We start from the raw sequence: 12,310 nt of genomic DNA on the forward strand, positions 1-12,310 counted from the left end.
CATCATGTTTGCTCCTCAGCTTACATCTGTGTATCTGACAGCCTGACTCATAAGACATGGGCCAAGCAAACAGACTTAGAGCTCACTGCAGTTTAGATTTTGATTTGGCCCGATATTAAATCCCCAGAAGACTGTTTAAAGTAAGGGTATTCAAACTTTTTATTATTATTATTATTATTATTATTATTATTATTATTATTATTATTATTATTATTATTATTATTATACCATTTTGGAAGTGGAAGTGAAACTGTACCATCTGAAATGTTGTGTTGTCTATGAATTTCATCTATAACTTCAAAAATTTGGACATCCTAACAACTTTTTAAAAAAAATTATTATTTGCTAATCTTGTGTGTTCCCCAGTCACACCATAGTTACCCTGGTAGCCTGTTTATTTCTCTGTCTGATGATAATAATGAGTCACTTTTGGTCCATCCTACACATACAGTACTACATTCAGTAGTTGTTTTTTTTTTTTTCTTTGACTGCTAGACTGAGATTATAGATTATTTTATTGATGCATGAGGGGATTCTGTGAGTTTCATTAAGGACTTGAACGTTTATGTATTAAATCCTGCTTTTAGACAAACATTTGATATTCAGATTTAAGGTGAGCACAGAGAAACTAGAGCTAAAGAGAAATTCAGCCAGAGAATCATAAATAATTCACCTGCACTTTCCTACTCGCAGGAGAAAACATGAAAAAGTGAGAAACGTTTATTGTTACCCAACACTAAGCTGTTACAGAGGAGACAAAGGTTACAAAGTTTCGAGTCGCCCTCTAGTGGTTACAGAAAGCGTTTGTTAGTGGGACCTTGCAGAGACTGAATCGAAACTGAAATACTTTCCTGAAAACGGCTACGTTTGTTTTTTTCTTTTTGTCACAACCGGTTTACATTAAGTTCCGGGTTTTGACTGGACATTTCTTTCTCTAAGCTCTCTCAGATTTGCCTTCAACTGCTTTTACAAAATGTCAGAAATCTCTGAAATCGATGAAGGATTCTACTCCCGACAACTGTAAGTACCAGCGATGTTGTGCCAAAAAGTGCACACCTGCCAAAAAGTGACCGGCGGTATCGTCTAAAAAAATGAATGATTGCTGGTATTTAAATTGTTTTAAATGACTTATGACACTGTGTGTTCTTTAATCTGCACAGTTATGTTCTGGGCCACGAGGCGATGCACCGAATGGGCTCAGCCAAGGTCCTCATAGCAGGAATGAAAGGTCTGGGAGTAGAAATAGCCAAGAATGTGGTCCTGTCCGGAGTTAAACATGTCACTGTCCAGGACGAAGGAATGACAACATGGAGCGACCTGTCATCTCAGGTATCCAAGAGGGATGCGTTTGAGCTGATTGCATAAACACATAAATATACAACAAACTTTAGGAAGCCTGTGTGATGAAGGGTTACTAAACCGAGCTGATTGTGATCCTGGTAATGGGAGTTTTGTTTTTTCAAACCTGTTTTTCTTTTCAAATGTTATCAGACTTTAGGATGAAACTGTGGCACTGATATTATTCCATGATTAAATAAATCCTCAATATTTCAATGTTAAGTGATCAAATGATTGTGCACATTTAGTTTTGCTTTTCCTTTCACGACTGAGGACACCCGCCTTCTTTATCATGCGCTGGGAAACACCTGATACATTTTGAGATTTCTCTTTCACTCTTGAGCCTTGACACAGGCAAAACAACAAATTCAAACAAATTCATTTATTTTCTTTCATTGATACAATTCAGAGTCATGGGGGGATGAGTGGAAGAGAATGGATGGATAGATGGATGGATGGATGGTCAAACGTAATACAGCAGGTGGACCTTGGGTTGAGATTGTTTTGTCTTCAATTTTAATTGTTCCCAACAGTTTTTCCTGAAGGAGTCTCATCTTGGTCAGAACCGGGCTGCATGCTCGGTACAACAGTTGGCAGTTTTAAACCCGCATGTGGTTGTGGAACAATATACTGGACCACTAGATGAAAACCTTCTTCTGCAATATCAGGTATTTTAATCTTTTTCCCAACAATACTGTGCTGATGTCCACTAAGGTTAAAATAATATTTTTTTTAAATTTCTGGAACCAAGAAACTTTCTGCCCTTCATTAAATTAATATTCAATTCATCAAGGCCAAATCACAGTGCACATCAAGCAAAAAACACCTTTCTGAGTAGGGGTGCTATGTTTTTACAGGTAGTGGTCCTCACTGACTCCTCATTGGAGGATCAGAAGCGTTTTGGGGAGCTGTGTCATTCACATGGAATTAAGTTCATTGTAGCAGACACCAAGGGACTCTGTGGGTAAGATAAACTCTGGAACATGTACTAAATCAACATTATGGAACAATCAAGAGAAAACTCTCAATTGCAGTCAGCTGTTCTGTGACTTTGGGGAGAAATTTGAGGTCTTGGACCGGGATGGAGAGATGCCTGCATCAGTGATGATACAATCTATTTCTAAGGTAAAACTTTCCATTTTATTTTGTGCTAAAGCTAAATTGCAGATCCAGCCATACATTTTGAAATCCTGGTACTTCATTTATTTCTGTGTAATGTATATAACAGATCGTATGAGAGGAACCCTAAGTGAATCCAAGATATGCTTTCAAACTCTGACCATTTTAATGACTAACAAAGTGTTGCAAATAGGTTTACTTAACAGGCTTAAGAATTGACAGTTAGCATGTCTTTATTTTAGGATAATCCTGGAGTGGTGATCTGCACAGATGACCAGAAGCACGGACTCTCAGATGGCGATAACGTTATTTTTTCTGAAGTGCAAGGCATGACAGAACTAAACAATATGGCCCCCGTGGGAATTAAAGTCCGGGGTCAGTGTTGGCAATTTCTTTCCTCAAGTTTTCTTTTCATGACATTTTTAACCTCTATGACGATCACTACTCTAAAAATCTGATGCAATTAGAGATTTTTTCTTTTTCTTCTTTATCATCTGCAGTCATTATATTTTTATATTTTCAGCATTGGGTTTGTATTATTTTTCATTAAATTTACTTTTAACTTTTTTAATTTCAATTTACCATAAAAACCTTCGTCATTTGTCATCTCAATCATTAGGCCCGTATTCCTTCAGCATTGGTGACACTTCAGCCTTTTCTGAGTATGAACGGGGTGGAGTGGTGAATGAGGCTAAACAGCCAGTCCTGCTAAATTTTGTAGGTGCAAGCGTTTTGTTTCTACTTTAGCTTTTAAACAATAAATCCATTGTTAATGAAACAATCTCATTTTAATTGCAGAAACCACTGAGTGAGGCTTTACAGGACCATGATCTGCTGGTAATGAACGACTATGGAAAAATATCTCGGCATCAGACCCTGCACTTGGCTTTCCAAGCACTCCATAGCTTTGTGAAGAAAGAAAAGCGACTCCCTGGTCTCTGGTCCCAGGTCTGTAAATCCAGCTACGGTGTTGTAGTTTAACCATTAAAGCAATTTACAGGACTGTTTCCACTCACTTGTTGGTGCTTCTACAGTCCGATGCGGATTACCTGCTAACCATAGTGAGAGAGCTAAATGAAGTCGCACAACTGGAAGAGCTAGATGAGGTCACAGTACAAAGCCTGTCGTACACAGCCCAGGGGGATTTGGCTCCCATCAATGCTTTCATAGGAGGCTTGGCTGCTCAGGAAGTCATTAAGGTGAGGTCTGAAGAAAATGCCTGAAAATGTTCATCTTTTGGGAGGGGGGAGGGGGGGTTCACTCATCATAAACTATCACTGTTTACACTGTATAATAAATAACATTTGTATTTAGCTGAGTTGACCAAGTATTGTGTGTCTTTTGTAATATTCCTGCAGGCATGCAGTAGGAAATTCACACCTCTTCAGCAGTGGCTATATTTTGATGCACTGGAGTGCCTGCCTGAGGATCAGCCGACAGAATGCTCATTTGTGATGGTATACCTTTAAAATATAGATTCCCGGGCTATCAAACAAGCTCTCCATTTGACTGATATGAACAGCATTAAGGCGCATTTAATCTGTCTCTTTTCCTTTTCATAGAACGGCACAAGGTATGATGGACAGATTGCTGTGTTTGGCTCCGCGTTCCAGGAGAAGCTTCAACGGCAGAAGTATTTCCTGGTGAGGACTGATTTGACATTTGTCCAACAGAGGGCACACTCTGCACTGTAATGCAGAAACTCCATGTGTGTTTTTCTTTGATCTTGTCTGGTGTAAATGATGGCACATTCAGGAAAAAGCTGTGATTCAGGTGGCATTTCCTGGCATCTTTGTAAAGGGGCTCTTTAACAGTACTTGGCACTTTCCCTGTTTCCTTTAAAAGTGTGATTTTGTGCTGGGTTAACATTTTTAAGGGAGACAGTGTATGCATTTCTTTTATCTTTGTCGCAAAGTCTGCAAGACATCAGGAAGTACAGGAGCTACTGAATGCCTAATCTCTATGTAGTGATGAGCAACAACAGATGAATGACTTTCTGCAACATTGTAAAACACATCTGACAATTTCATTTTTTTCCTGTTACTTTCAAGGTTGGAGCTGGTGCTATCGGCTGTGAGCTTCTTAAAAACTTTGCCCTTATGGGGCTTGGTGCAGGAGATGATGGACACATCACCATAACAGACATGGACTCAATAGAAAGATCCAACTTGAACCGCCAATTCCTGTTCAGGACTCATGATGTCGGGGTGAGAAGCCACACAGTATATTGTATCACAATTCTGTAGTGAAAAATGTAAAAAAGTATCATAGCACATCTCTGCAAGTTAACAGGGCTTTACTTACAGGAGAGGCTTGTGATGAAGGTATTATTACAGCCTGAGATGGCTTGTTTTAGTTAGTTTCCTAAGCGGCTCTATCAAAACAAAGCTAGATATTCATCTTGAATTGATTAGCTCTTTATTATCATTTTGTTTTTAATACATTTTCTTGTTCACATACGTTATGTCACAGACTAACTTTTCCATTTTTGTGCGTTTGTCAATTGGCAGAAACCTAAATCAAAAGTTGCAGCCAGAGCTGCGTGTGACATAAACCCACAGATGAGAATCACAGCGCACCAGAATCGCCTTGATGCTGACAGTGAAGGCGTATACGACTACTGCTTCTTCATGGGCCTCGATGGAGTGGCTGCAGCCCTTGACAACGTGGAAGCCAGTGAGGACACTTAAGTCATCTTTATTGTTAATATCGCCATAGGTTCGGGACATACCCACATACCCATGGTGTGCAAAAGAAGACTAATTATGAATAAGAAAAGAGATGTAAAAATATGGGGCATGGGTATTTAAAAAATGAGGTATTGGTGTAAAAATAACGAATTATACAAATGTTATTATAGCCTATATACAGTATTTCAGTCTACATATAAGATGTCAAGTATAAAAATTATTTTGCAGTCTATAGAAATGATATAAAAACATTCACAGTTTATATCTACAGTAAGTATAAGGACTGTACATGTACATTTCTAAGCTTTAACCCACTGTTTCTGATGGTCAGGGGTCTATCTCGATGGACGCTGTGTGCAACACCAGAAGCCAATGCTGGAGGGGGGCACTCTAGGGACCAAAGGTCACACCCTGGTGGTGGTTCCTCACCTGACGGAGTCTTATGGACCGGCTAAATCAAGTTCTAGCAATGCTATCCCGCTGTGTACTCTCAAGAACTTCCCCCACCGCATTGAGCACACATTGCAGGTATAAAATCAAGTTGTTCAACTTTGTGTTCACTTTTGTTGTAACGGGAATTTATTGCATCTAATACCAGATGACCAGTGAATACAATAGTCACTACGGTATGTATTATTGGTATATAGTTTAGTAATTAGCACAAAGAACTGGGATTGTTCTGTGTGATATTAAAAAGTGTCACTAGTGCTAGATAAAATCAGGGTATCACCAAAATTAGTGCAATGCAGACTCCACCCAAGACCTGCTGAGGTAATGCTGTTAAAATTCATATTAGCTCTTAAACATAACAATGACCAAAACATTTGAAATGACTGCAGACTTTCTTTTGCACAGTGCTCTGCAAAAGAAAGTATTTTTTATTGTGTTATTAATTCTTTTTTCACTAATCTGGTCTTGTAATTGTTTCAGTGGGCGAGGGACCAGTTTGAAGGACTGTTCAAACAGACACCTGAAAATGTAAATTTCTTCTTGAGGTAAGATACGTGCGATTTTCCTGTGTTGGCGCCAAAAGCGAGACGGTGTCTTCACCAGTCTGGTGTTACTTAGCGTGGTCATTTTACGATGCTTTTCCACTTTCTTACAAAGCATTCCAGCGCACCTACAAAACAGCTAATGAAGTGGTTCAAGCTCGTTATTTAGTTTTATTAACAGGAAAACATTTGGTTGGCTTTCAGCAGTAAAGCCCTTGTAAGAAATTACATAAACAGTCTGTCTTGCCAAGTCTCCTCTCTGTAATGTATAATCCACAGCAGTTTTCTACTAATAATAAATGCATTCTTTGATAATTAGAGGCTTTGTGGTTTAGGAACCATCCATCAAATTTTAAAAAAGAGATTAGATGACAGGAAAGAGTGCTATATGATGTGAAATGGATGAATCAGTGAATCTGCTGGATTTTAATTGTGAGATTTAAGTACATGGCTAATCTTTAAAAATTAATAACCACTGTATCAAGCTTTACATAATGCGTTGACCTAATTATAACACACAGAAGTGTCATCAAAGGCAGATTTAAGCTTCCAGGTCGAAACTATGTCTGAGTACTGAGGCTCGGAGCCATCCTAATCCAGCCATGTTTTGAGATTTGTCTCTGTTTGTTTTAGTGAGATTAACTTAATCTGCCACGACAGTAAAAGCATTTACTCTCTTTCTTGTTTCTATATGGAAGCAAAAACTGGGCCTAGAGCAAAAATGGTGCTTGTGAGTTGAAACAACCATTCAAATTTTTCATATTGCACAGTTTTTTAGAGATAAGGGCGCTTGTCTACTAAGATAACCAGTTTTTCCCGGCCCTCCTTCTAGCGCAATCCTGGAAAAGTTTTCTGGGCATTTTTATGAGACAGATCAGCTACATGTCATAGTCCAGCAAATATTAAGTCATGGTTCATGAGGTTATGGAAAGGAGGTTTTTTTTGTTGCTGCTGTTTTAATGCCACACCCATACAGTTCTGTGTACAGCTATGAGTATGCATGTTCCTGTTCAGGCATGTTTTTTGTTTCCTGAGCGAGCGCATATTAATGGCGCAAGAACTACCCATGTGTGGGTTTAGAGTTGTACTGACCAGCACCTGATAAAGTTACTCAACACTGTCTTCTCCTGCCTATGAGTCGAAACACTCAGAGAAATCCCCCCTTTGAGTCACTTTCGAGACAACACTCAAAAGATTTTTAGTCATTCTCTTCTGTGACACAGGTATAAACAGTTTTGGGGGGTTTCCAGTAAGGCTTTAGTCAGGTTGACGTTGCAGGTCATGTATGCCACGTGTGTTGTTTTTAAAGTTTACTTTCAGCCAAGTCATGTTGCAAATAAAAATCGAATCTTTTATTGTGAAGGTTCAACCCACAGAATGCATCGAACATATTATTATTACCTTTCGATAGCCTGCGCTTTGTCTTTCTGCTCAGCCAATGATTATTATTATTATTATTTGCTCTGTCACTGAATACAACTATTGCTGCTCTATTTTCCACAGGGATACGGCATTTATTAAGCGAACTCTAGATCTTGGTGACACTGAGGCCTTGGAGATTCTCGGAGGAGTGTGGAGCAGCCTGCATGACACGGAAGCTGGAGGACAGCGTCCAAAGTCCTGGGAAGACTGTGTGCGCTGGGCACGTTGCAAGTGGGAGACCCTGTTTAACAACGAAATCCGTCAGCTTCTGCACTGTTTCCCTCCCGATGAGGTAAAAAAGCAACTATCCTGGTGCCAAAAATGTAACATGTGTAATTTGTCTCCATGAACACACAGGGGCACTGTTGTGCAGGTAAGATATTTGCATTCCAAACAGTGAAACACTAAAGTGAGATATTTGAACAATAGGAATTGCATTTTTCACATTTCACTTCATGGAGTACTGCAGCATATTTCCCCAAGAGTAGATGGCAACATTAGCCCTGCTGAAAACCTGAAAAGCACTACTGATAAACAGGGTCTCTTGAGGGTCTCTGAGGGGTTTTTAGTCTGTTGAAACGTGCAGACAGAGCGGTGTCACATGTTGCTGTCATACCTTTGGTGTAGGAGGGTGCACAGATCAGTATCAACCTAAACAAACCCTCACTAACCCAAGACTTAGAACACTAACAAGCTGTTTTCTAACAGAGCTCCAGCAGTGTTTTGCAATGTTTTAATATTTATTAATGCAGCTTTTGGTATGGCATTTTTTTATTATTAAATATAAATATTCTCTTGTCTAATCATCACAGCACATGATACAGAAACTCTGCGTCATTTGTGGTTTTGGCTTTGGTTCTCTCTCTTTTTTCCCCTCCATACTTCTCTTTGTCCTAGTTACGTAAAAAGAGTTATAGTTTTATTGTTCTCGTTGAAAGTCAATTTTTACCACAGACCTTCTGGGGGAACTATGATAAGGAAGCTAATGTCAGTTAAAAGTCAAAAGCTAAACTGACCAAAGCTGGTACACGGGCAACACTGATGACTGCATGGCTACTGTGCTCTATGTTGCCACAGCATCTCAAGTTGGAAAAGCAGAAAATACAAGAAGTGACGGGTGAGAGAAGTGGATTGACTGACTGCTTTATTTTAAACAAAGCAGTCAGTCAATCCACTGACTGTAGCTGAGGTGGCAGAGCAGGTCAGCCACTAATCAGAAGGTCGGTGGTTCAATCCCAGGCTGCCTCCTGGCTGCATGCCAAATATCCTTGGGCAAAATACTAACCCCGTGTTTGCCTACTGGTGGTGGTCAGAGGGCCCGGTGGCGCCAGTGTCCGGCAGCCTCGCCTCTGTCAGTGCGCCCCAGGGCAGCTGTGGCTACAATGTAGCTTGCCATCGCCAATGTGTGTGTGTGTGCTTTAAGCTTTGATACAATTTTTTATTTATATTTTATTTTTCCTCTAAGAGATGGGGTGAATTTATGTGAGAAGGAAAAACCAGTTTTATTTTAGTTGAAATAAGTGTGCATGACCAGGGTTGAAGGCGATCGTGGCTCTAGAGTTGGCAGTTCGTCTTGTAATCGGAAGGTTGCCGGTCCGAGCCCCGGCTCGGACAGCCTTGGTCGTTGTGTCCTTGGGCCTCCTGATGGTGGTTAGAGGGCCCGGTGGTGCCAGTATCTGGCAGCCTCGCCTCTGTCAGTGCGCCCCAGGGCAGCTATGTACAATGTAGTTTGCCATCACCAGTGTGTGAATGGGTGGATGACTGAATGTAGTGTAAAGCGCTTTGGGGTCCTTAGGGACTAGAAAAGCGCTATATAAATGCAGGCCATTTACCATTTACTATCTAAATAACAACAAAATAGCGAAAAATAAACTGAGTTTCTACCATATCTCTCTATACCACACAATTTATATGTTTAAAAGGGTTTCTACACTCATCTGATCTAACCCTGCTTAATACTATTTAATAATTTACAACTCACTCTTCATCGATACATAACCTGACAGTATACATGTATGACTATTGAATGAGTGTAGATGAAATGACAAGAGATTTAAAGGTATCCTGTCATAGAATTTGCTGTATTAGTGAGATAAATGATATTCAGCTCTTAAACTGCTTAATTAACAGCAATTAATTGAATTGTTGATAAATTTGGCCATGTAGTTATTTGGTTCAACTCTCTTTTTCTTAACAACCAGAACAAAGTTGATTTCAAGTAGAAATTTCCATTATTAAAGTCACCTTTATTCTTAAGTCTCTACAAGAAAAAAGAACAATTGGTCAAAGAACCTTAGGAGGCCCCAAAAAGTCTTAAATGAAAGTGTCATCCTTCTTTTTAAGGACAAATCACTGTTTTGGCCCCCTCTGACCCTGAAGAGAAAGCCAACAACATGCCTGTTTCTGAAAAGGACAATGTTGTTGGTGCCTTTTGGCTGCTATACAATGCCCCCCCTGCAGTGAAAACTGGCACCACCAGTAGGAGACTCTCTCTTTCTCGGCATATGGACCATTTGGAAACATCAAAGCTCTCAAGTCCCTTTGTTCCTTTATCAGACATACAAATTGTGTAGTCAACACACAGCTGATAACAATATTAGTGTGACTGCACCAAAGGAAGGTAGTTGACTTGCTTTGTTAGAATAGTAAAGTAGTTGTCAGGCTTTATCCAGTAAATCACTAATGCACTGGAGTCGTCATGCATTAAATATCATATAAGCTGAAAATGTAAAACCTAATCTGTTTTCTTGTGCGTTTATGTTTGGAATATAGCGTTATCTCACCATGACAGTCATAGGTTTACTCACCAAGTTACACTTATATTTATATAAATGTTTTTAAAGAATAAAAGTGAAATGATTTTACATCTGTTACTCGCTGCAATAAAGGGATTTTCTTCTGCCTCTGTTTAGAAGACCACTCATGGCTTGCCGTTCTGGTCTGGATCCAAGAGATGCCCTCACCCCCTGACGTTTGATCCTAGCATTGTGAGTAGTGTCTGGTCCAGTTCTTCATCCAGTAGCAATCATATACATAGTAGATGGTAATGAGAAAACATACCACAGTATACTGATAACCACTCACATTCCTTCTTTATCTTGTCTGATAATGGCTCTTCCTCACTCTGACCATATAATTGAGTCTTATCTCAGGTACACACGGGCAATAAAAGAGAGATAATAATCTGCTTTCTAGACACATTCAATTCATGTTATTCTCCTTATCAGTGAATTGAAAGCAGCATTGCAGAGAAGTGAAATAATGGAACTGTACTGTGCTTGTTTGCTAAGTAGAAGTTACTGCCACTCTATGCACAATATAGATGCGCATTTTTGGGAACACTGGAGAAATTATTGCAGCTATATATTCCATTAAGGGAAGTAATTGGTATTACTTTAACATTGTTCTGACTCTATTCTCCTTTTATAATACGTTGCTTTCCACAGTTTCACCATGATGGCAGTGCTTCTGTAATAGACCGTGTTTAACTAGAATGTTAAATGTATTTTCCAAAACATTATATTTTCTTCTTCATCAAGACTATGTGATTGTTGTGTTGTAGACTACTCATATTGAGTACGTGATGGCTGGAGCTAATCTGTATGGGCAAATCTATGGGATCAAAGGGACAAGGGACTTGACCTCCATCAGAGGAATCTTAGAAAATGTCCGTGTGCCAGCTTTCACTCCCAAGTCCTCCGTGAAGATTCATGTTACTGACAAGGAGATGGAGGAGGAGAAAACACGTGAATGCGATGATGCGGGTCAGTTAGTTCAATTTTTTTTATTGTTACCAACTCGCTTTCTTCCAGCACGTCTTATCTTTACATATTTTTCTCTTTCTCTGCCACAGAAAAGGTCAGACTTGAGGAGTTGAAAGGAAAGTTGGCCTCGCCCTCTCTGAAGAGCTCAGCTCAGATGTACCCTATCGACTTTGAGAAGGTAGGGCAATAGGACAATGACACCTCTGCCTCAGACTTCAGAGAAGCTGCAGATAGTGACATCTTGATCTGAGCTGATTCAACAGTGGTTTTAGCAGGGTAGAGTTATATATTTTTAAACTGTCCCTCCTGCTTTCAAAAATTGTAGCAATATAATGATTATTGAGTCAGACAACTCAGATATAAAATGTGTACTTTTATGTGAGAACTGGTTTGCGGACTGTCAAACAGCATACACAGACTCCTGAAGGCAGACTTCCCTTAATAAAACATTGTCACTCTAGACATTAAGTTACGTTTTGCACTTGGCTGGCATTGTAAATATTCATAAAAGTTCATCTAATCTAGAAAGTTATTTAGGAGTGTAGACTAGATATAATCCCCAGTTCCCTAAGCAATCGTTTCCTTCCAATGTATTTCCTAAAAGTCAGTCACACCTTGGAGTAAAGCGATTTTCTTAATAGGACAGCACTTTCCCAGTGACAGTATCCCTAACACTCTATATTCTTCCTTGATATCCTCTGGGAAACATGGCCACAAAACACATTCAAATGAGGCAACCTCATGGTTTAAGATGCCAGCCATACACTTTGTTCCATTTGTTTTCTCCATTTCCTCTCGTCTTTCTGTACTTGTAAACTTTTGAATGCCAGGTAAAAATAATTTCAATAGTTTAGCTTTAACTACAAATGCATGATAAGTTAAAAAATTAAGCAAACATTGGTGTTGCTGCGCATTGGCCAACTTGAAAAACAAAGTAGAACATCTTGGGTCCAGTTTCAAGTTTTGACTCCAGTTAGTAGCTTAA

The 12,310-nt window shown here is 39.4% G+C and overlaps 1 protein-coding gene across 1 annotated transcript in view; it reads left to right on the forward strand.

Annotated features, from left to right (window-relative positions):
* The first annotated feature begins 517 nt into the window (after window positions 1–517).
* uba7 (ubiquitin-like modifier activating enzyme 7) overlaps window positions 518–12,310 on the forward strand; it is a 33,684-nt gene continuing 21,891 nt past the window's right edge. Inside the window, exons 1-19 of the mRNA XM_086292817.1 lie at window positions 518–1,020; window positions 1,161–1,329; window positions 1,872–2,006; window positions 2,196–2,302; window positions 2,373–2,463; window positions 2,700–2,832; window positions 3,077–3,174; window positions 3,256–3,405; window positions 3,492–3,656; window positions 3,816–3,914; window positions 4,020–4,100; window positions 4,509–4,664; window positions 4,968–5,133; window positions 5,479–5,675; window positions 6,078–6,142; window positions 7,643–7,853; window positions 10,474–10,548; window positions 11,124–11,325; window positions 11,415–11,503. Of these exons, the coding sequence (XP_086148943.1) occupies window positions 974–1,020; window positions 1,161–1,329; window positions 1,872–2,006; window positions 2,196–2,302; window positions 2,373–2,463; window positions 2,700–2,832; window positions 3,077–3,174; window positions 3,256–3,405; window positions 3,492–3,656; window positions 3,816–3,914; window positions 4,020–4,100; window positions 4,509–4,664; window positions 4,968–5,133; window positions 5,479–5,675; window positions 6,078–6,142; window positions 7,643–7,853; window positions 10,474–10,548; window positions 11,124–11,325; window positions 11,415–11,503 (2,436 nt within the window). The 5' untranslated portion in view covers window positions 518–973. The remainder of the gene's footprint in view (window positions 1,021–1,160; window positions 1,330–1,871; window positions 2,007–2,195; window positions 2,303–2,372; window positions 2,464–2,699; window positions 2,833–3,076; window positions 3,175–3,255; window positions 3,406–3,491; window positions 3,657–3,815; window positions 3,915–4,019; window positions 4,101–4,508; window positions 4,665–4,967; window positions 5,134–5,478; window positions 5,676–6,077; window positions 6,143–7,642; window positions 7,854–10,473; window positions 10,549–11,123; window positions 11,326–11,414; window positions 11,504–12,310) is intronic.

The sequence above is a fragment of the Aulonocara sp. 'chitande type north' Nkhata Bay genome, linkage group LG5, assembly GCF_057382095.1.
Source record: "Aulonocara sp. 'chitande type north' Nkhata Bay isolate Kocher_YH1m ecotype deep benthic linkage group LG5, A_spYH_male_GT1.1, whole genome shotgun sequence".
Classification (NCBI taxonomy): domain Eukaryota; kingdom Metazoa; phylum Chordata; class Actinopteri; order Cichliformes; family Cichlidae; genus Aulonocara; species Aulonocara sp. 'chitande type north' Nkhata Bay.